This window comes from Thermobia domestica, chromosome 7 (genome assembly GCF_964235325.1).
Source record: "Thermobia domestica chromosome 7, izTheDome1.hap1.1, whole genome shotgun sequence".
Classification (NCBI taxonomy): domain Eukaryota; kingdom Metazoa; phylum Arthropoda; class Insecta; order Zygentoma; family Lepismatidae; genus Thermobia; species Thermobia domestica.
The window spans coordinates 41,217,826-41,241,842 of NC_137460.1; the positions used below are offsets into that span (position 1 = coordinate 41,217,826).

General features: G+C 33.0%; 1 protein-coding gene across 1 annotated transcript; it reads right to left on the reverse strand.

The window, feature by feature from the left end:
- Positions 1-5,635: 5,635 nt before the first annotated feature.
- On the reverse strand, positions 5,636-21,607 carry LOC145690029 (uncharacterized). The gene is made up of 5 exons (XM_081764527.1): positions 21,456-21,607; positions 14,410-14,472; positions 13,836-13,912; positions 12,963-13,040; positions 5,636-10,653 (listed from the first exon to the last, which is right to left on the reverse strand). The coding sequence occupies exon 5, from the start codon at positions 10,651-10,653 to the stop codon at positions 6,229-6,231; it is 4,425 nt and encodes a 1,474-aa protein (XP_081620653.1). The 5' UTR covers positions 12,963-13,040; positions 13,836-13,912; positions 14,410-14,472; positions 21,456-21,607; the 3' UTR covers positions 5,636-6,228.
- Positions 21,608-24,017: the final 2,410 nt, after the last annotated feature.

The window sequence follows — 24,017 nt, forward strand, 5'->3', positions numbered from 1 at the left end:
TATTCGATTTTAGTTCCCATTATTCTTACTTTTGGGTGTCGTATACTATTAGTCTAGGCATCGGGTTTTAAAAATTGAGTTACTGAAAGCTTTGGAGATTGCTGGATAGACGCGCTAAATTTTCCGGCCTTGCTATGGTCCGAGGTCAGCCAGGTGATATTTTTCTCAGTGCAGAACCGGTTGCTTTAAAGTTTGACACCCAAAATTGAATAGCTTTCTTTAAAATTTTATTTTATTTTATTTTATTTTATTTATTTATTTTACCTGGAACAGAATCATATCGGCCAATTCCGAACCGAATGCAAAATGCCCGCTGAGTAGCCGAAGGATGATCTTCGCATTTCACAACTTAGAATCTAAAGTTTTTCTTTGGACTAAGAAATTTCACATAATCCTCGTTGTCTTCTAAGTTCTTCCCTGGAGTTACTGGAATCTTCTCTTTCTCAGTAATATTAATTTGAAGAATGTCCTCATCACATAATTTCTCATTCCCTGAGACGCAGTCTTGCTCTCATTTTCACGTTTCTTTAATTCACGAAATTCCGAAAGCTTTTAAATAGTCGTACTCCGTAGAAAGTTTCGGTAGCTTTCGTAGAACACTTAAGCTGTTCGAAATTAAATTTCCATTTTACTGGAAATAATTTCCGATCAATGTTGACCAGAATTGCAAGTCTTTCCGGGTTCTCTCTCCTACCTACAGGATATTAGACTAATCTGGAGCTGCTTGTTTTCATTGTTATCAATTACTGTACTCCCTGATCAACCCTCGACCTTGGTTGTCCTACTTCGAATTCTGGTGAGTGTTGTAGCCTCCAGGTGTGCTCCACGTGTTGTTGTGTGAAATGAGCTGAAACGACATAAAAAAAAAACTTTACCCCGTCCCTCTTTCAGTTTTTTTTGCTATCTTAATGGACAATGTAGAGAGAGAACTTCCAGAATGCAAGAACATATTCACAGTGACTCAAGCGCCAGGCACTCATTCATTAGTTTATGTAGTTACTGATACGAGTTGCTATAGGCGATGATATCTCAGATGTAGGAATCATAAAATCGCAGGTGTTCATCTCTTGTGTACGGACTTACTGAGAGAAGCTTCTAATAAAGGTTGAGATAACTCAGATGTAGAGCGCCATGAGGTCGCAGGTGTTCATCTCTTGGGTACGTACTTGCTGATAGGAGCTTCTAATAAAGGTGGAAGTAATTCGGGAGTAGGGTGTCATGAAGTGGCAGATTCTCATTCCTACTGTGTGTACGTAGTTACAGATACGAGCTACTAAAGGTGATTATAGCTCAGATCCAGGACGTCATGAGGTGGCAGATGTTCATCCCTTTCTGTTTGTAGTTAGTAATACGAGCTACTAAAGGCTGTAATAACTGGAAAGTAGAACGCCATGAGGTCCTATGTTTTCACCCCTTTGTGTACGTAGTTACTGATACGAGCTGTTAAATGCGGCGATAAATCGGGGATAGGGTGCCATAAGATGGCAGGTGCTCATCCCTTCGTGAAAGTAGTTACTGATAGAATTTTCTTCCAGGGGCAAAATCAAAATGTAAGGGGCTGTATTGGGACACTACTTTGGTAAATTGGCAATAGCAATTTTATTTTTCTTAGAGTTCGAGGGGCGGTTGTCTAGCTTCGGGGGAGGTTTTTGCTCCCCAGAAAGTATGCTTTGAAGAAAAAAAAAATACTGTACGAGCTGCTAAAGGCGACGATAACTTGGAGTAGAGCGCCATGAGGTGGCAGGTGCTCATCCCTTTATGAACGTGGTAGTGATACGAGCTGTTAAAGGCAGTAATAACTCGGGACTCCGGCATCATAAAGCGCCGGGCAAAGGAGAATTGCATTATTTAGTTTGTTTATAATCGACTAAATTGCTATCTATCGTACATTGTAATATTATTACCTTTACACTGACCTTAATAATAATAAAAAAAGAAGTTCTAATTTAAACTGGATGAAAGTAAGAAATCTTAAGTTATATTCTTTTGTTCATAATGAGATCTCTTCCTATTACTATTTTTTTCTTTCCTTTTTTTTAAAGACCACAGTACGGAAGAAAAAAGAACTTGTTAGAATAGAGAAATGATCAAATCACGATTCCTAACTGGAGTTTTTCGTTCCGTTCCAGTTGTGATCCAACCCGTGACGAATAGGTGCACGCACTCCTCGCGAGCACACCTTTTGCCGAACTACTTGGGATGATGCGAGAGAGACTTTTCATAATAAAGCGTCCAATTCCTTATTGATTTGCGTGCAACAACCAACAATGGCCAATGATTTACCGCTACTCAATGTTCAGAATATATATGAAAAAAAGAAAAGAAAAGAAAAGAAAAAAGAAAAGAAAGAAAGAGAAGAAAGTAGAAAGATTAAAATTTTAAAATGAATGGGTAGGGGGAAGCAAAATGAAGAACAATCACTCGGTTTTGAACTCAATCGTGACAAGATAACTGCAGTGTTGCCATATACAGAAATAACAAAAAATATATGTATGTGGCTACTCTAATGATAGTGGTAGGAAAGGCAAAAAAATTTGATATTGAATATAGAATTACATAACCACTGTATAAATAAATTCAGAGATATAGAAACGATTTTGAACTATGGCCAGTGGCGGATCCACAAGGGGAGGAGATGATGTCCTTCGTCACTGGAAAATTGCTGGACACCAGAATTATAAACTTAACTCCTTGCGGTTATAAACAATGACGGTCTATGGCCGAGGAAATGACGCATGTTTAATTGACTGATGTATTGTAAACTCTTTAACCCCCATTCAGGGTCATTATTTCTCAAGTTCTAGATACTATTAATACTTCTTCATTCAGGTAGCTTTGCCTAACAGTGCTGGGTCAACTTTCTGAATTACTTCTGGGCATTGAACTCGACATTACACCCACCAAAAATACGTGCATTGACCAGTGATATAAATGCTAGATTTTTTGGTAGGTATATGCTCAACCGTTTTCAAAACTATAGTGTATATCCCACCCCTCTATACGCTAGTTCCTTCGTAAATTTAAACCGTTTACCTACCAATGTTCCCAATTGGGAACGTGCTTTTAGAAATCCTGTTGAGAGGTTGTGAATTAACGATATGGACGAGAGTTGGCCTTTTATGATGGAGGAAGGTTGAATCAATTACTTTAGCTGAAATATTTTGTTGTTGAAACATTTTTAAGACATTTTGAAAAAAAAAATCCTCTTGTTAGATATTTACTTTCTTTCTAATTCGGCAGGTAAACGGAGGTGAGTATAAGCTGGGCTGTAAAAAATATTATTAGATTGGTATAAAACCAAGCCACCTGGCGTAGCTTATCTTTGTGAGCCTGAGAGCTCCCACGCCATCTGTTAGCGACCACTGACTTACGTCCGACCTTGCGACGAATCAGCGCACTGCGTCGTTTTGTCTCTAACAGGCATATCCGGAGTTTTCTAGACTTAGTGACCGTCACTTCTTTTGTTCATGTGACTCCCCAGCTTACTTCACGACACAGGGTGGAGCCGGTACCTCACAGACTAATTACTAGACTACGATTCCCTTTATTAGATGGCTATGGGTATGTATATACCCTGCACTCTCGTCTACGCAGCATTACATCCCTGGAACTCCGCTACATGGAAAACACTTTCAGAATTATAATATAATTCAGGAGCTTTTCCCCAGCCTTTTGTGATTGACGACATATTTTACTGAATGCCAACGACTTCACAACAAACTTAAGTTAGGTGAGATTGCTATTCGCCATTGTAGCTGCCGTTGCCAGCACTGACTCGTACCTAGTCCGGCCGTCAAACCCCTAATTTTGAGTATACCGTGCATTCACGTCAGCATAAAATATTCTCACGTTTTCATAATCTTTTAACCCTATCAAGTAATATTAGGAAGGGTGTCGCCCTAACACCCTTGGGCAATTTGTATAAAACACGTTAATATGAAATGGCTGTCGCCATTAACGGAATTTCTAGTTTCATTAATCTCTCTTCAACTTCTTGTTCTATCATATGAATATAGGTGTACATACCTATGTTTTCATGGTCAAAAAATACTTTGACCAGTTTACCATTGTTGTTGAGTCCATATTTAACAATGTAAAATTTATGTATGTACATAAAGCTACCGCCATTAACGGAATTTCTAGATTTGTAATTCTAGATTCTTCTCCTAGATTTGTAATCTTATTGGGTATGCATGATATAAAAGCGGTTATTTGGAAGAAAATCCACCTGTGTTTGAAAATTTCATTTCAAAGATTGTGCAGCATTTTGCGATTCGTGCACAGTTATTGCCGTAATAAGGTGTGTGTGTGGTGTAAACAATGTTTATGCATCACACACTTTCTTGCGGAATATCATTACCGTAAAACATTTTCTCAATCAATTCATAATTATAACATTTGAGGATATATGAAGTTCTGACATAGAGTGAGGCGAGGGGACTCACTATAGTAGGTATATGTATAAAACGTAGCCATCTTGCAGTGTTGCCTGTACTGAGAATAATCACAGTGATTCTTTTTTCCCCTAAATAGGTAAATTTTCCTGATTTTTTAGTGATTTTTTTGCAGTGTTGCAGCAAAAAGTAACTAGATTTTTGATAATTTTTGCATGTAACGTAATTATAGTTCCCTTTTATGACTTATTTTAAGCACAACTCAATTAATTTTTAATTAATAGTTTGCAATTATCCTGGATTGATAACGCTTCAGATGGTGCCACTGGTGCCATTACTGTTTGGTTATGCTGCGAGTTTGCTTTATACTTTTATCGCTTACTTTGTATATCTTATCACGTATGTGTGACCTTTGCGCTGGCGCCATTACCGTCGCGCCGCCCGCTTTGTATATTTGCCGGCTGGCAGCCACGGACGCTAATGGTATTTTTTCGGCGCACTTTGTATGTTTATCTAATACTTTAACTCAAGTAAGAAGACAAAGTTCACTTACCTTTGATAACACCTCCGCTGCTCTCTATTTTTTTGGTTGCTTCATTGATGTTGATTATCTTCTTTATGACGTAAAACTTGTTGCGCGAACAAATAAACATTGCGATACCGCATTTTGTAATTTCATGTTTTAGGATATATTTATAACATCGGTTGACATTTTTGATTCAGATTATTATTGAATTTAATAAAATAATAATTCATTGAGTGAATATATGAATTTGATATTGTAATTTTATGAAAAGTATAAATATTGTGCCTTTATTAATTCACTATTTTTATGCATATGAAGCATATGTATTCTTCCTTTATCTTATACAGAATACACTTACTTTACTATAATATACCTAAATAAACTTAAACAATAGTATATGAAGTATATGTATTCTTCCTTTATCTTATACAGAATACACATACTTTTGTATGAAGTACCTTTTTAATTGTATAGGATGTAAAAATTAAAGGCAGGAGTATAATTTAAAAATTTATTGTAAAAATAATAATAAAAAATATATATAATAATAAAAAATATGTATATAAAAAGTGTTTGTATATAATAAAAATGTAAATATAATAAAATAATATGTAGATATATAATAAAAATTAAAATATAGATATATAATAAAAATAAAAAATGTAGATATATATAATAAAAATTAAAATTGTAAAATATATAACAAGTGTTTGAATAGAATGATATATACAGTGTTCTATTGATTGCTTGTATTTGATTAACAAAACTAATTTAATATTTGAAATATGGTATTTACGTTATATGAAAAAACTATTTACAATATAGAAAAACTATTTACAATATATAAAAACTTTACATTATATGAGAGAAAACTATTTACAATATGAAAAATGTATTTACAATATAAAACTATTTGCAATATGAAAAATCTATTAAAAATATATGAAAAATGTATTTACAATATAAAACTATTTGCAATATGAAAAATCTATTAAAAATATATGAAAAGTCTATTTACAAAATTTATATAATATATGAAAAATTTATTTACAATATATAATAGGCTATTTACAAAATGAAGGTAGGATGCAGCTTAGGTATATTGTGTAGGTGATATAATAAGCAGAACTTGTGAGTTATAGAAAGAAACCCTATACTGTAAAGAATTTAATATGGTATATCCAGGAGGAGCGCAATGTATGATTGTCATATTTATTTCCCTTCATTCATATCATTGATAAAATTATATAAAAAATAACGCACTAGGAATATTTACAAAATGCACATACACATTCAACCATTCATTCATCACAGGACAAGACTAGAACATCTATATCCATACGGTATGCTTGTGTAATCTGTTTTATCAGTCGGGTTAAGTCTACGTCTTTTGTTATTGACTTGTCGATGTGTTTTTGTCTCTGGTCGAGATACAATGATAAACCCTCTCTTACGAACTATCCTACCTGGATTGTTTAACTCCTTTTTTTCAATTTTTCCGCGGACTAAATCAAAAAAGTGATTAAACGTGATTTTTTCCCGAGTTCTACTATCCAATGTGATTCCCCTAATTTTATAAACATAATCTATTTTCCCCGTCCCAATTTCTTTTAACCTATACGCATAATTTTTAGGTCCCAAACCTATAAACATGTCAATTTCCCACCCATTTGGTATTTCGTCAGTTAGCTCACCCAAGTAGGAACCAGTGGTAAGCTTGGGCTTATCATTTCGTCTTTGAACATACATAATACTGTCCGTGTCACAATATAATACGGCTTCAGGCCCTACAGCCGTCAAGAGATCATAGAGTTTTAGCCTTGCCCAAGATGTAATAAACGCAGCAAGCACGACATTCGAAAATTTCCAGGGCCTGTTTTCATTTTCGATGTCTTTATATGTGATAATGAGATGACGTTCACCAATGTGTGACACTGTTTGCACCTCATATTGCGCTGACAGTAAGTAGGTCAAAAATGTTTCTGGATTATCAACAATTTTCGATTGCGGAAGATCTGTTCGCTGCCCCCATTTTCCATATAATGAGTTGAGGAATATCTTGGAGATATACCTCAGTCCCGGGTTCTTCCTGATATTGCTATGATTTAACTGTATGCCCTCGTGGACTAGATACTCCTTAATATATTTTTCCTCGTCTCCTTGAGTGTGGCATGAATCAGGAAAACCAGATGATTCCTGCTTCATTTGGAGGAAAGAATTCACGTAGTCGCGAAATAAACTACGTTCATTACAATCCTCCGAACCTACGAGTTCGAATTCCCATATTTCTTTAACAGCGAGTATTTTATAGCCACACTGTATAGCCTTATGCAGTTCTGGGGTGCAGAATGTACCGGTAATGGCACGATCACTTTCACAATGCAAACAATTGTTGATATTTTCCTCCTCCATACATGTACGGCAGAGTCCGAAAAGTAATCGCCCTCTCGCAACATATGGTAGGACCGGAAAATACAAATCAGTTGGAGGCAAAACGGTACATTTAACCATACCATGAATACTTCCCACATCTGGGAAGTCCGGCCCCCTATGTATTTTAGGCTTACCTACTGGCAACGGCTTACGCGCCATTACCCAGGGGTAGAGACTAGTTACATCTAGGTACGCAATACTTTCATCACTGCTACATTCATGTAGAGCTTTAAAACATTCGGTTCGACCACCATTAAATCCTTCCTTGGGGATCAAATGATCGACAATATCCGCACACTGAGTTCGAATGAATTCTTGTATGGACTTGTCCTTCTTCACTTGATTGTCCCAATTACATTCCCACATTTCAACAACGTTGAGACCACGTTTACGTAGATAATTAGCCTTAATAGTGGTAGACTCGAATCGTTCTTGCATGGATGTAGAATGATGCGAGGTAGAGTCAAGTTGTTTATAACGCAATTCAGGGTAACAGCTGAGACAACCATGCCAGAAACAACCGAGGAACTCATACACAGTATTACTACTTGGTTCATAACCATCAACTTTATATTTTCCAAATTTCTTTTCCCCACCATTTCCAGTATACTGAATTTCAGTACCTCTTGTTTTCTTTAAATACCGCAACCACTGTAACGCTTTTACACTTTGCCGGTCACGGTAATCAAAGCCAAGAGGAGGAATTACAGGGATTAGATCATTTGGTAAATATAAGGTACAGTAGACCAACATAGCAAGACTGGCTATGGTTCCTGCAGAAATGAAACATTGGATACCGCCAGTTTTTTCCTCAATTAAATCGGAAAATTTGACAACGGCTTCCGTTAGAATTCTCACATCGTTGCGGCAATAATCTAGCATCTCCTTTTGCAGATCATACTGCTCGCCAGTCAAAGTACGTTGTTCGTACCAGGCGTACAATTCCTGTCTATTTTCAGGACTTCTACTATCGGGATCAAAATACTTAATATCAGGGATTGGACCTACATAATTTTGATTAGCCGGAATATTAAACAAATACGGGAAATCTCCCTTCTTTAAATTTTGATTAAGGCCTAAAGTTTTGGTTAAGTCAGACAGCCGGACTCCCATATAAAGATAGGTATCCCTGAAAACAAGCTTATTCCCGATCCGCAACTCAATAATTTTTTGTCCTGTCATTGTAACTGATGGAGAAAGATGCTGAGATTTAATGAGACTCCTAATTGCGAAGAACATGTCAAATTTCGATCCATTATGCGAAAGCACAATAGTTTTTTCAAAAGCACAATGAGCCTTTAGTGTATAACTAATAAACTCATCAATGCTCTTGAATGAAAACTCGCGATTTCCATTTTCATCCCCACATACATGACATGAATCATCCAATGATTTACCCTTGCATGCGTAACAAACAGTCATTAAACATACTAAAGAAACAACATGTTCCTGCTCTCCCTCAGTATTTGTATCTAGCAGCATAGTCTCTACATCAAACACAATGTACAAATATTTTTCAACCCTGGTAAGACGCTGGTTCTGAACATAACAAATATGATCCCGTTCCACGTGCATATAGCATGATTTACATAAACGTTCATCACATTTGTGTTCAGATTTCCTACGACGTAAATCAAACATGACATCACAATCGTTACACACCTTCACATAATCACATATACTCTTGCCTCCTTTATTTACAGTTTTGTGATTATCATAACACTCACTCGTTGGAAATAACCTATGACAATCATTACACTCACACTTAATGTCATCATTATTTGCTTCATGATAGTGTTCGCAAAATCTACATTTAAGATCACACTTGTGATAAATTCCCTCATTATCGTAGCCCTTTAAACATAATTTACAATATCCTCTTTTCCCCAATAGTTTTAACACACTAGAAATAAGTTGATAATGTCCATCTTTATACAATATGAATATTTGTTTACCACCTTTAATTCCTGGATATATCACATTAAATTCACGCGTTTCAAGGTTCCTTTCATATACAATGATTTGATAGTTGGGTGCAAGATGGTTTTGTATCTTTTTAGCGTCTTCCAATGTACATCCATTATTTTTTTCAGCCTCAATCCCCAAATCATTGCACAAAATATCAGCTTTTTTAAGTAATCGCTTCGGATTATTTTTTAATTTACAAAACTGTGAACGATTTTGATCGGTCCTTGCTATCCCCAGAATCACGCTCTTGGGGAGGCAGTACACGTCCTTCTCCATGGGAACTACTTTTTCTTCCAAAAACTCTGTTAATGGAAGATATTTCTGATTAGTTTGGGTTCGATTCTTACCTCTTCCCTTGCGAAGGTTAACATAATGGACCTTAAAAGTCACATTACCTCCGAATAAATAATCCTCATTGGAATTGAGGGCGTTCTCTATCACAGAGAAGAGGACCTCCGAGTTCAATTCCGATTTACGTCTCCACGAGACATACAGAGGCTTGTTCAGCTTTGAAGCTGAGCTCTCAATTGTTATTCCTACCCGGGCATTTTCATCAACATCACTTAATGCTTGATTTATTACAAAATCAAATAATGCCCGGATATAGGATTCAGGGTTTTTTATTTCATTTTCGGTTGTGCATTTAATACTTATTTCCCTCCCCTTAATGCCATAATATGCGTAATGACGTTGACTTTTACCTACAATTACAAATTGTGGCGCACCCATACCAATCATTGCATTAGGCATATCCTCAGAACTCACAGAACCAATTTCTACCAAGTTCATAGGTTCCCCAAAACCTGCAGAGCTTGGCCCTGGCAAGTTTGTAGGCTCCCCAAAACTCAGAGAACCAGATCCTATTAAGTTCCTAGGCTCCCCAGAACTTGCAGAACTTGGTCCTGGTAAGTTCATAGGTTCCCCGGAACTTTCAGAGCTCGGTCCTGGTAAGTTTAAAGATTTACCTAATAGCTCACGAGCGATCTCAACAGATAAGTCATTTGTCTTACCAGATGATATTAACTGGTTGAGCTTTTCACAAGCCTGCTTTTTTATTTCAGCTACGCGAAAGAACCCTGCCCGATATAGATCAGTGATATCGGCAGCTGATATGCATCCCTCCAAAATTACACCCTGTCTTCCTTTAAAATGGTTTAATAATGCTGTTAACATTTGATAATATTTTTCATTGGGTACACGTGCACCCTTCGAATGATAACTATCCACCAAACGTTTCCAGGTATAATATACCATCTCGGGGGCAGCATATCCAAATCGGTGAAGTAAATCAATAAGCTTTTCAGCTTCCTTAATTAATTCCATATGTGCCATCTGTAATCACAAAATTATACCGAAATTGAATTACTAGTTTGTCCTCACCCCAAAATAAAATTCTTCAAATATGACTGTCAACAGTAAATCCGATATCTTTCTTAAAAAAGAAGATTACACCTCGAAGTACAAAAACAAACTGAACTATATTTTAACGTATAAACACTATTCCTTTGATCGCGGCCACTTCCTAGAATTTTCCAACTTAAAACCAACGGAGCGATGTTACCTCCACTAGTGATTATAGCGAAATGATTTTCAATTAATTTATGGACTCTATTTATACTTTTCCTAATATCCTTATTCCTCTATTTATTTTGTATTCAAAAGAACACGTCCGCACGATGGATCTGCTTTTTGTATAACAATTTTGACCTTCTCGTATACACGAAGATAATGTAATTTCCAAAATACCACACGGCTTATAATTTACTAAGTATTTTTTCAAAGATACTATTAACCTTTATCAGTTAACAACACTTTCCGTTAACAACACGAAGACACGTCTGTACAGTACAAATTCTTCTGCTATACTGACCGCCACGCGCTTTTCCCGCTTTTATATAGACATAAATATGAAAATTCCCAGAATTCTGTGCGACTATAATTTTATGATATAATCCACTATGTGTTTACCAAAATATGGATAATGTTTATTCTACAATAGTTCGGGACCAGCAAATTTAATTATAGTTTCCGATAACAATGTCCCGAAAAGTACAAGTAGAAACGTCTTTACTCTAGCAGTACTTCTTCTAAAGTGAATATACGTGGTTTGTTGCGTGCTATTTATACTTTCGGAAAAAAATGTAATCTCGTACCCAGATGTATTAAAAAAGAAAATCTCAAACCCATGAAAATATGTTCTATACTACTCTTTTTAAAACATGTATAATTTAAAGTCATGTGACATTCTTGAAGTTTTCCAATCTTAGACGAATGTTTAATTTTTACGGACATTAATATTTTCATATTTGAAAGAACATCTATGATGCAAACATTTTAAAGAATAAAAGTCATTTCAAAATAACATTAGCAATACGAACAACAAAATAGTAGTAAACCCAATTTAATGAAAAAATAGAATAATAAACAACAATGATTAAATAATATAACAAACAAACAAGAAAATAAAAATAAAAAATGTTAGAAAAAAACGGTTTAGATCAGTTTCTGAGTCACAACAGCAAAACCATATTTAATTTACCAAAATATTAAGAAGTAACAGTATCAGATTTTAAAAGATACTTAATTATTTTAGTTTATTCAAAATAGCATTTAAATACTTAATTGTTACAAATTATAGTTAAGAAAAATTACGTATGGTTAGAATGAAAGCTCTATTAGTTACAAATCATAGTTAAACATCAATCAGCAGAGAAAATTTATTAAATAGGAATAGCAAGAATTAACAGGTTAGGAAAAGCATAATTATTTAAAAGATCAATTACTAAATTTCAAAGGTGTACGGCTAAAAGCATATTAAATTAACTAAACAATTAAAATATTTAATATGATAGGCGTTCTACAGTATTCAATGCATCAACAAAGAAAACTAATATAATCAATAAATATTTTTGTGACTATTCAATTTGTAAACTTTGATTTATTGTAACTATTTTTATAATGCACTACTAATGAAAGTTCAGTTAATTTTATTTTTCTACTTTAACTGTAAACGTTAATGTCAATTTTCTCAAATGACATTAAATTCTTACAATGCAATTCTTTATATGTTTACATGAAACTCTTTGATTGTAAAATAAAAAATGCAAAAGTGTAAATTTAAAATTGTAAAGTAAAATGTAAATTAAAAATGCAAAAGTGTAAATTAAAAATGTAAAAGTAAAATGTAAAGATGTAAATTAAAAATGTAAAAGTAAAATGTAAATTAAAAATGCAATCTTCACATGAAACTCTTTGATTGTAAAATAAAAAATGCAAAAGTGTAAATTAAAAAAGGTAATTTTCACATGAAACTTTTATTGTAAAATGCAATTTTTTCATTTCATTACATGAAACTTTTATTGTAAAATGTAATTCATTATATGTTTACATGAAACTTTTAATTGCAAAATAAAAATGTTAATGCAAAATGTAATTTTAAAAAATTAAATGTTTCAAACGAAAATATAAGTTTAGATGTTCATTAAGTTTCGCACATGTAAAGTTAGTTTAGTCAAAATTATTTGTCAGTATGTCTTTCATTATGTAAAATTTAATATTGTAGTTTCATTAAGTTAAAATTTTAATTATTTACTGTTCATATACTCTTTGAACTAAAAAATTTTAAAGTTTGCAACACTTACCACCGCTGGTTAGATGTCAACGGATCTAACAGGACACGTTGTATTAATTTTCAGTGCACTTGTATGCCGCTGTCAACACTGAAACCATAAAAACATTTATTAGTATACAATTTCAGTTCTATATTTATCATTTTGTTACAAAATTAATGCACAATAAGCTATTTAGTAATTATTTTTATCAACTTTCAGTTTAACAATGAGCTTTTTTATTAATTTGGAACTCACATAATGTTCTCTAAGTTTTCTTTAATGGAAACGAACCAATAAATAATTAACACCGAACTTCTAATAAATTTTAATAAGTTCACACTCATTGAGTGTTCCTACGGAAGCGAAAGAATTAAAATAAAATAACACAAACAAATAAAATAATCACAAATAAATTTGTTCAGTTTTCAAACTAGTTTTAATATAATCACAAACTATTTTAACTGAGTGTTATTTAAATAACACGAAACAATACATAAGCTGAGTTTTAATAAAAACGAAATAACAAAAAAAGCAGAGCTTAAACAAGTAAATTGATAAAAAAATTGAAATGATCCGTAAAATCAGTTGCTCCGACTAAAAAGAATACAAATAATTAGTACACTCACATATTGTTCAAACATCCATAGTATGCTGACACGAAGTGTTCGAGTAATTTATTACGAAATAAATAAATAAATAAAGAGCTTGCACAGCAAACGAGTTTGTGTAACAAACTAGAGAATAAAAAAGATACAATCCAACAAATTATTTGTAGGTTCACACTGTAAGTGTTCTGAGCTTCTAATAAAATGATCAAAGTTGCTGAACAAAGTAAAGATTATTTCAAGAAAGTATATTATGAAACAGGATATGTAATGGAATTAATAATGGTTGCATACTTACACGATATCTGCAGGTTTTTAATTCCAATTTCTTCAAAGGTCCAAAAGAGAGAAGTACAATTGATCTGCTGGAGTATCCTAAAACAAAAAGACAATTTTTTACTACTTGAAACAAAGTTTCTTAAGAGTTTGTGAAACAAACGAACGAATAACACCGTAGGTGTTCTACAGAGTTTACTTTAGCATACGATTTATTTACAGTTTCGCAGCGTAGCTGGTCTGAGCTTGTGTACCAAGCGATCCGTAAAATAAGAAATTATTTACAAGTTCCCACCGTAGGTGGTCTTACGACTTTCTATAAGAAATTTTTGTAAGTTCACATTTTTTAATGTTCGCAATTTTTAAAATATTTTCGAAACAAGTTTCTCTTTATGAGATTTCATAGAAATCGATCCATAAAATAAGTTGCTCAGAGTAATTTATTAGGAGAATATCTTTTATTCTCTTACATATTGTTCAACGAATAAAATAATCGCAGTTCTAAAAGTAATATTGTAAATAATATGAATTATTTATTACATTGCAACAAGGTTGCTCTATTTGAGTAATTTATGATAAATTGGTAAAAAAAATACCTTTGGTACTACCTCTGATACTTCTGGTAGTACGTTCTTGAATAGACCACACCAATGGATAACCTAAAACATAACATAATTTGTATTAGATTCGTATACATTATTTATATATATTTACTTTAGAATATGCATACACTATATAATATAGATTACCTTATATGAATATAGTATCTACTATAAATTCTTATATGTATATATATATTTACTATAAAATCTTATATGTATACACTATATATATATATCTACCATAAATTCTTATATGCTTACACTATATAGCATAGATTACCTTATATGAATATAGTATCTACTATAAATTCTTATATGTATATATATATTTACTATAAAATCTTATATGTATACACTATATATATATCTACCATAAATTCTTATATGCTTACACTATATAGCATAGATTACCTTATATGAATATAGCATCTACTATAGATTCTTATATGTATATACGAAGTATGTATGTATGTATCTACAATAAAGTCTTATATGTATATATATTTACTATAGAATATCTTATATGGTTACACTATATAGCATAGATTATATTATATGAATATAGTATCTACTAAAATTCAAAAGACCCACCTTAAGATGATTCTCGTTACATATATTAAATCTATTAACAGAAATTTTTCAAGCAGCAAGCTAAAGTATTGACATGTAGCGACAAGTCTAGTAAAAGTCATATGTAAATATCCAAGACTAGTATGGGAGAGGTCTAATATAATGTGTGCTGTTTTGTAGAAGCATGGTGAATAATATATGTACAACCAAACAGAAACATGAAGTCTTAGTACAAAGGCATAGGACTATATCCAAAAAGCCAAAGAAAACACAAAACAAAAGAAACTCCAACTACCATGAGACAGAGATACAGAGTATGGTTAAGTTAGCTTAGCTGTTCTTAGGAGCATGCGATCCGTAAAAATAAGTTGCTCCGCCTAATTTATTACGAGAGTATAAATAATTGGTAAGTTCACACTGTAAGTGATCTGAGCTTGCTTAGCAAGCAATCAAATTAACGTTAACAAAGAGTTTGCACAGCAAAGGAACGAATAAATAATTAATATTTCGGAATTAATTCCTCTGAGCTTCTAATAAAACGATTAAATATAAGGCGAAATATAATCCAATTAAAGTTACAAAATAAAAATCAAAAGATAATTAGAAAACATACATAGCAAACAGAACAAATAGCCAGGGAGCTATAAAAATAGGAAAGAAAAGGTATGACATAGCTAGAGGGCAATGAAGAGAAAAAATACAGACGATAATAGGTACCGAGGAAATACTACAAGCGACGGAAAAAAGTAGAAAGAAAATACTACAACCGTTGGAGAAGGAACAATAGCAAAAAAAGCCACATAATAAAGAAAGGAAACATAGATCATGGTTAGGTCAGGTTTAGAAGTTAATCAAATAGAGAAAAACCAAAGAAAAAGAAATACTACCATCCAGAAAAAAGAAAAAAAGCAAAACATAAATACAAAGTAAACTTTAGTTAGGTTAGGTTTAGAAGGTAATAAAGCAAATAAATAAATAAAGGAAAACAAAAGACAAATAGTCTAATTGTCAAAGAGGATACAGTTATGTAAATTGCAGTAGGTGGAAAGAGAAAGAAACAAAGTAAGCAGAGAGACAGAGGAAAAACAGGAAGGGAGAGGGAGAGAGAGAGAGAGAAGGTATAGTTATGTAAATGGGAGTAGGTGAAAAGAGAGAAACAAAGTAGGCGGAAAGACAGGAAAAACAAGGAAAGAGAGAAAAGGTATAGTTATGTAGATGGGAGTAAGTAAAAGAAAGAAAAAAACAAAGCAGGCGGAGAGACAGAGGAAAAAACAGGAAGGAAGAGGGAGAGAAAGAAGGTATAGTTATGCAAATGGGAATAGGTGAAAAGAGAGAAACAAAGTAGGCAGAAAACAGGAAGAAAGAGAGACAGAAGGTATAGTTATGTAGATGGTAGTAGATGGAAAGAGAGAAAAACAAAGTAGGCGGAAAGACAGGAAAAAACAGGAAGGGAGAGGGAGAGAGAGAAGGTATAGTTATGTAGATGGGAGTAGGTGAAAAGAAAGAAAAAAAACAAAGTAGGCGGAAAGACAGGAAAAAACAGGAAAAGAGAGGGAGAGAAAGAGAAGGCATAGTTATGTAGATGGGAGTAGGTGAAAAGAAAGAAAAAAAAACAAAGTAGGCGGAAAGACAGGAAAAACAGGAAGGGAGAGGGAGAGAGAGAAGGTATAGTTATGTAGATGGTAGTAGGTGGAAAGAGAGAGAGAAAAAACATAGTTAGGTAGATGGCAGTAGGTGGAGAGAAAAACAAAGTAGGCGGAAGGACAGGAAAAACAAGGGGGAGAAAGGGCGACAAAGTAGAGAAAAGATTAAGAAAAGAAATAGTTGTGTGAATGATACTAGGTAAAACGAAATGCTAGTTGTTTCATATTCTATCTGGTATTAAAATGTAAGATAAAATCAAAACCAATAACAGTTCAAGGAATACTAATAAAAAAGTCTCTGAAACAAACAATAAGGAAACCATGATAAAAGAAATATTGAAGCCTAATGTGTATAAAAGGGTACGGGTCAACTGAAGCTAAGCTATACAAGGTTAGAAAAAAAGCATCAAAATGTTAAAACTTGTGCATCGTGGCATGAGGATTAAATCAAACAAACTTATTTTATTCTGTACTCTAAGTCTAAAACATGTATTTTGTTTCTGTTAATTTCATTTAGTATTTTTATAATTCACTCACTCACTCAGTTACACACACACACTCACACACACACACACACACACACAGTCACACACTTACTCACTCATTCACTCACTCACTCACTCAGTTACACACACACACACTCACACACACACACACACACACACAGTCACACACTTACTCACTCATTCACTCACTCAGTTACACACACACACACACACACACACTTTTTAACGAGTGTTATTATAAATAACACAAATGAATAAATAATTAACACGGAACTTTTAATAAAGTGATGAAACTAAAATAAACATAAGTTATTCCAACTATTTTATTAGGAAAGTATAAAAGTAAGAATTGCCCCTTAGTTCCTTGATGGTATGCATTCCAACACTACAACAGTGTCGCACCTTATTGCCTAACCTCCTAGGATAAATCCGTCCTGATATTCTTCACAAATATTCTTATAGGGCACCCTCCCACGTACTGTGTAGTATCCATGTAACTGTACTCGCTTAACTAATTTTACAACAAACCAGTAAACCGCCCCACCACTCTTTCTTTCTTATCTTGCGCCGCGGAATTATTTGTAGGTTTACACTCTATTTTAACACGAAGCTTTTAATAAATTAAAATATTCTCACATCTTTTTAAACAGGTAGCTTCTAATCAATTATATATGCTCACATCTTTTTAATAGGTAGCTTCTAATGAAGCGTAGAAATACATAATGTGGTTCCTGCATAAGGGTCATATTTTAACAAGAAGCTTTTTAACTTCCCACACCTTGTTCAAGTCGAGGTATTAAGAAATACGAAACAATAAAAATGTGTTCACATATACTGTTCGAACACCTTATATATGTAAGGGATTAAAAGAAAGGATTCAATAAATAATTTAGAACTTTTCATAGAAAAGAAGAATATGAAAATAACCGTAGCACGTAAAATTGGTTAGTCCATGATTGAACCGCAATCACAAGTGCATAAAGCAAACGTCTTACTTACTACACCAAAATATGCAAATGTCACTTTGGAGGGAAGCGTGGTGAGTCAAATGTGTTCCGCCTAATTGTATCAACGTATGCAAGTTTTGCATTTATTTTAAATACGATAGTAAATTACTTTTTTTCTTATCTACTCAAAATTTTGACAAATATTACTATAGGGTCCAAAACGTGCAATGTGGATGTTCATAACCTACAATTCTGCTCTCATAACCACAGTGATCATTTAGTATGGTGTTTCATTTTCAATTAAGTTTATAAATGCTGCAAACTTTCTTCCAAAATTCCTTGTAATTTACTTCTGTCATAAGTTTTAGCGTGTCTTCCGTGAAAAAAAAACTTTTTCAAACTCCACTTTCTTTAAATTATTTATAGGTTCACAAGCTATGCTTATTCCAAGCTTCTATAAAAAGCGTAGCAATTAAAATTGCACAACAAACAATTTATTTTTCAAGTTCACAATTTTTAAAATATTTTCGAAACAAGTTTCTCTTTATGAGATTTCATAGAAATCGATCCATAAAATAAGTTGCTCCGACTAATTTATTAAGAGAATACAAATAAGAACAACTTTTCATAGAAAAGGAAAATATAATATAATCAAACAAAAGTAAAAAAGAAAAAAATCTTATCACAGCCTGACCGAGGATCGAACGCGCGACCTTTAGTGCATGAGTCCAGCGCTTTACTTACTAAGCCACGAAACAACACAATTTTAATCTAACGCTTTTCCAGCTAGCACATGTTTGTATCAAAGTTCAACATTTCAGTATACTAGGGAAATTATATTTTTTGCTTTCAACGTGGTAGTACATTTAATTTTTATGACAAACAAGAAATAATTTTACCGTTCTGACTAATTTTACAATGTATAGAAGAAATATTAACTGTGTTTGCTCCTAGTTTTATTTATTTGTACAAAATGTCTACTAACATGCAATGGCAAAATATATTTTGTTCATTCAAAATGTTTTGCATTATGGTCAAATAATTATAAGTAAAACTATAATTTGTACAAGTACCTGTAATAAATCAGAATTTGTTCAACTAATTTATTACAAGGAAGTTAAAATCTTGGCAATGAAATCTCATCTTCAAAGCAAGTATCTCAACGAACATTCAAAACCTAAATTCCGTAAAATTGATTAGGACTATTACAAGAAACGTATTAAATACTAAAATAACGTGCGGTTTTACCAAGGAAAGTTCAAATTTATACTTTAGGGCAGGGCAAAGCGTTCACCGTTGGTGCTGCCCTACAATTGCATTTCAATATATCCAATAAACAAGCTATCCTAACCACTAGGACGATTTCAAATCTAACTGACTCCTAAATCAATTCAAATTGTTCTTACTGACAAAAGTGGTGTAACAAATAAACATTAATCCTATACAAAACTGTAGAACCCTGTAGGTTTTGTTTTCAAAGCAATAATTTAAGTCTTAGTTCATCTTATTATTCATTATATTATGCGTGTTCTTACCACATTCTTTATAACTTAATGCCAAATATTCTACGGGTTCCCCAGGTCATAAAATAATTACTAGTTTCTCTAAGAAGCTATGCTTCTCCATAAATTCCCCACCACCCACATTTTCATTTCGTCAAACTTCCTATAAAATTGTTTCTGTAAATAATTAGTATGCTTTTGAAATGAACTAAAACGCAAAAGGTACAGATTAATTAGCTAGTAAGAAGTTCTCTACTAATACAAGTCATTAAACTTAAAATAGGCTAAAATCTTATCTCTATTGCCCAGTTTTTCGCAAGCAAAAGCAATATTCAGCAATCCGTGTTTACGGCATAATATTTTTATTAAACTTTAAAATTAATCCAGTTCCCTTAAAGAAACTGTCTACATGCTGGATTCAATATACAGTAATTTTCTGAAACTAGCAAAACTCCATAAAAATTGAAATGTCCTAAAACAAATCTACGCCTATCATCACTTAAAACTTAAATTTAAATTGTTCTTAAAATCTGTCATAGGCGATAAACGCCGGAACAAGTTATAGGTACCAAAAAAAAAATCCCTAGAAACCTATTTCTTACTAAAGTAATTGGTTTAATTAGCCATCGCTCTGTTCGCAATATTACAATAAAACGTATTAATTTAAACGTAATCCTACCACAATGTAAAATCCTTTATGGTTTCTCCAAATTAAAAAAAAAAACTTTACGGAGGTCTTGTAAGTGTTTTCTACACTTAGTTCTTACTTTAGTTCATAGGTGGCAGTAAACGCGTTGTTCACGACCCATGCTTTGTCTAACTGCTCTAACTATGTAAGTCAAAATAATGCCTCAAAAATATATTACTGCTTTGTTTCATAGCCACAAAATTAATACTAATAAACATACGCTATTTCAACTAGGTATATGAAATCATGTGGCCTATAATTTCTGTATAAATCCTAATGTACTACAATAATTTAATAAATTCACATTTTAAATAAGGTAACATCACAAAATCTAATTTTCTCTAATTCTGCCTTCCCAAGCTATCCGTATTAAATTAATCTACAGTAAAACATTGTTCATTCTCATCAACCAAATTCGTTTTAATTAAGACTAGTAGTTCAATTCGTAATGTAATCCAGTCAATAATAGGCTTTGTTACTCAAGAAAACATTAAAATATGTAATAGTATTTCATAAAACTGCCCAAAAGTAAATATATTTCCCCCTCTGCCTAAAATACGTACACGTCACCTATAAGCTACGTGTTTAATTTCCGGATGAAAAGTGTATAACCCTAGCCACAGTTTTCATCGTTTTTACAACAAACAAATGCCTAGGTTTAGCTCACTTCTTCCAATTAAAAGAAAAGCCTAAAATCTAATTCATAACCATTAAGCTACCATTAAAATTTTATTTTTAGTAATTAAAGCTCTTCCGTGGCTAGGTGGTGGTGTAAAAAAAACCAGTTAATTCCTCCAGTTTATGTGGCCTACATTAATCTATAAGTTCATGTCTCAAATAGCCTTGGTGAAAAAAAGTTCTAAATTTACAATCAATTACATTATAGGCCCTAGTTCCATTCCCAACGCGAACTTCTATATTTCCACATTTAATGTTAAGCAAAATATTACGAGCCTCAATAATAAACAGTACATTAAACTAAAATTCAACTCAACTCTGTCTAAAATAATAACATCCGATTCTGTCTATTCAATAATATTTATGAATACAAATCTAGATTCAAACAAAAAAATAATATACGCGTGTATATTATTAGTACTCAAATTTACTCCAAACAAAGCGTATAATTCCAATAATGCATCTAAAATTGTTTAAATATAAAATAAAAATCAAATTAAACTTACCAATACAATTATAAATCAGCGTACAAATATTAATGAGATGCACTATTCACACTACACAATAACAAAATCAGCAGTTAAAAATCTTCGGGTGTTCCCTCTCCAAAATCTTAATTCAAAAGAGGGCAGAATATCGTTGTACTAAAAGTCTATGCCCTCCCTCAAAGAGGGGGAGAAGATGATGCAGTCATGCTTCCTCATTGTCACATGTGCATACGTTGCCAAATGAATTATTTTAGTGACCTCTATCTTCTTACTCATCCTAAGTAGGCTACGGTCTTCACTCATCAAAACCAAACAATTAAATGACAAATTGGCAACACCGATGAGGTCATTCAGTTGTTTTCCGTATGCAATGGAAAATTTCCTCCGTGTCTGAGGGAGTAAAGTATAATTTACATAAATAAGATAAACGTGGTCTGGCGTTGGTTTTACTTCCTTTAACTCGTGACTCATAATCTAAATGATTTCATCTTCTGTCCGTGAAGTCACCGAGTGCTTTTTGTCTTGAAACACTGGTTTCAATAAATAAAACAATAGTTTCTTCTTTAATAGGGCAAGTTTATAATTCAATTTTCATTATTATTATAATTCAATCACTAAAATATATTTAATCTGTTTCAGTAAAATGTACACCTTGTGGAAACATATGTGGTTCTCTGTAAATCACAGTGTTAAAATATTCTCAATAGTTCTCCATTGGCAAGCAATTAGTGTACACCCCCTTTGGCGTGGGTGATTCGGGTTCAATTCTCAATGCGGGTCATATGGTTCGGGCCTACATTAAGCTGTAGGTTTATGTCTCAAATAGCGTTGGCGTTAAAAGAAGCGCTAAATTCACAATCATATACATTTTTAATGTGGAAACCCTAATTCAATTCCCTGCGGGAGCTCATATTGTATGTCAATCAGTAGGTCCATGTCTTATATAGCATTGGTGGTAAACTCAAAATCAATTCAAACTTAATCGTTAGCCTACGTCTCAAAGTTCCCATTAACAGGTTTATGTCTTATATAGCCTCTTTGTTTAAAAAAGCGCTAAATTCACAATCATATGCATCTTTAATGTAAAACCCAAATTCCATTCCCTATGGGAGCTCATATTGTATGTTAATCAGTAGGTCCACGTCTTATATAGCATTGGTGATAAACTCAAAACCAATTCAAACTTAATCGTTAGCCTACGTCTCAAAGTTTCCATTAACAGGATTATGTCTTATATAGCCTCTTTGTTTAAAAAAGCGCTAAATTCACAATCATATGCATCTTTAATGTAAAACCCAAATTCCATTCCCTATGGGAGCTCATATTGTATGTTAATCAGTAGGTCCACGTCTTATATAGCATTGGTGATAAACTCAAAACCAATTCAAACTTAATCGTTAGCCTACGTCTCAAAGTTTCCATTAACAGGATTATGTCTTATATAGCCTCTTTGTTTAAACTCAAATAAGCACAGCTCAAGTCCAATCCACGGGGGGGCTCATTTATTTAAAAGTAATGTTCAATTTTCAAAATGGACATCTGCTCAAATATTTTATAGTAGAACGTATAATTTAATCGCTAGGGAAATTACTCGCTAACGTTCTTGCCTTGAATGCAAGGGGTCCCGGGTTAAATTCATGGTGGGGCAGTCGGTCAAATGTAAAACATTTTTATGTCCTAAATAAATTTTTCTTGGTCCAGACAAATGTCTGTATAGTATCTATGCCCCCTTCCCATAATAGTGTGCTTGCCCTGGTCCATAAAGCCAAATTTAACTAGTAATATCATAAAACATAACAATACTAAATGCCATATGCCTTCCGCAATATTAGTATTGTACCTTAAATATTATTCATTAATACGTAATCAATTTAAAATACGTCTAGTGTCTTATAATCTAAAATAATTATTAGTTACACCTATCCGTGTGCATTTCTAGACGTAATACACAAAATCATATGGAAGTTTATAAATTTCAACTTAGCTGTCTCTAAATAAGAATGTATGGTCTCTTCAATTTTTAACAAAGGAATATCAATCAATAATACAAGTGTATTTCTGTAGTTCATAACATCAAATCATATATGGCCATTAAAATTAAATTTCGCTTATTCAAACTTAACAAATGACCACGTAGTTTAAGCTGTTACCGCTAGATGGATCTATGATAGTAAAGCATTTTCAAACATAACAAATAGATAGCGTTACAGGTCTTTTTTCATTACTGCCAAAGAAACAGTTGTATTCGTCAGCTAAACGGTAGCTAAACGGTAAGATGATGGATCAGTAATGCAAGGGTTGTGAGTTCAAAACGCGTCCATGGCAACAAATATTATTTTTGTATAATTTAATGCTATGATCGTTACTAATAATAATAATAATAATAATAATAATAATAATAATGCAATTCAATACATAATTGCAATATCATACGTGCGTTACGTATAGTCCTTAAAGCAAACCAAAGCGGTAGGAAAATACCATAATTGTCCATTGCTGAGCAAATGCCAGGTAACAGGTATACAAAGTGAACGGGTAAAAGTTAAAAAAAAAACTCGCACCACGGTTAAACAGTAATAA

Excerpts from the sequence above, each read along its gene's own strand:
- LOC145690029 (XM_081764527.1), bottom strand. The coding sequence starts at position 10,653 with ATGGCACATATGGAATTAATTAAGGAAGCTGAAAAGCTTATTGATTTA.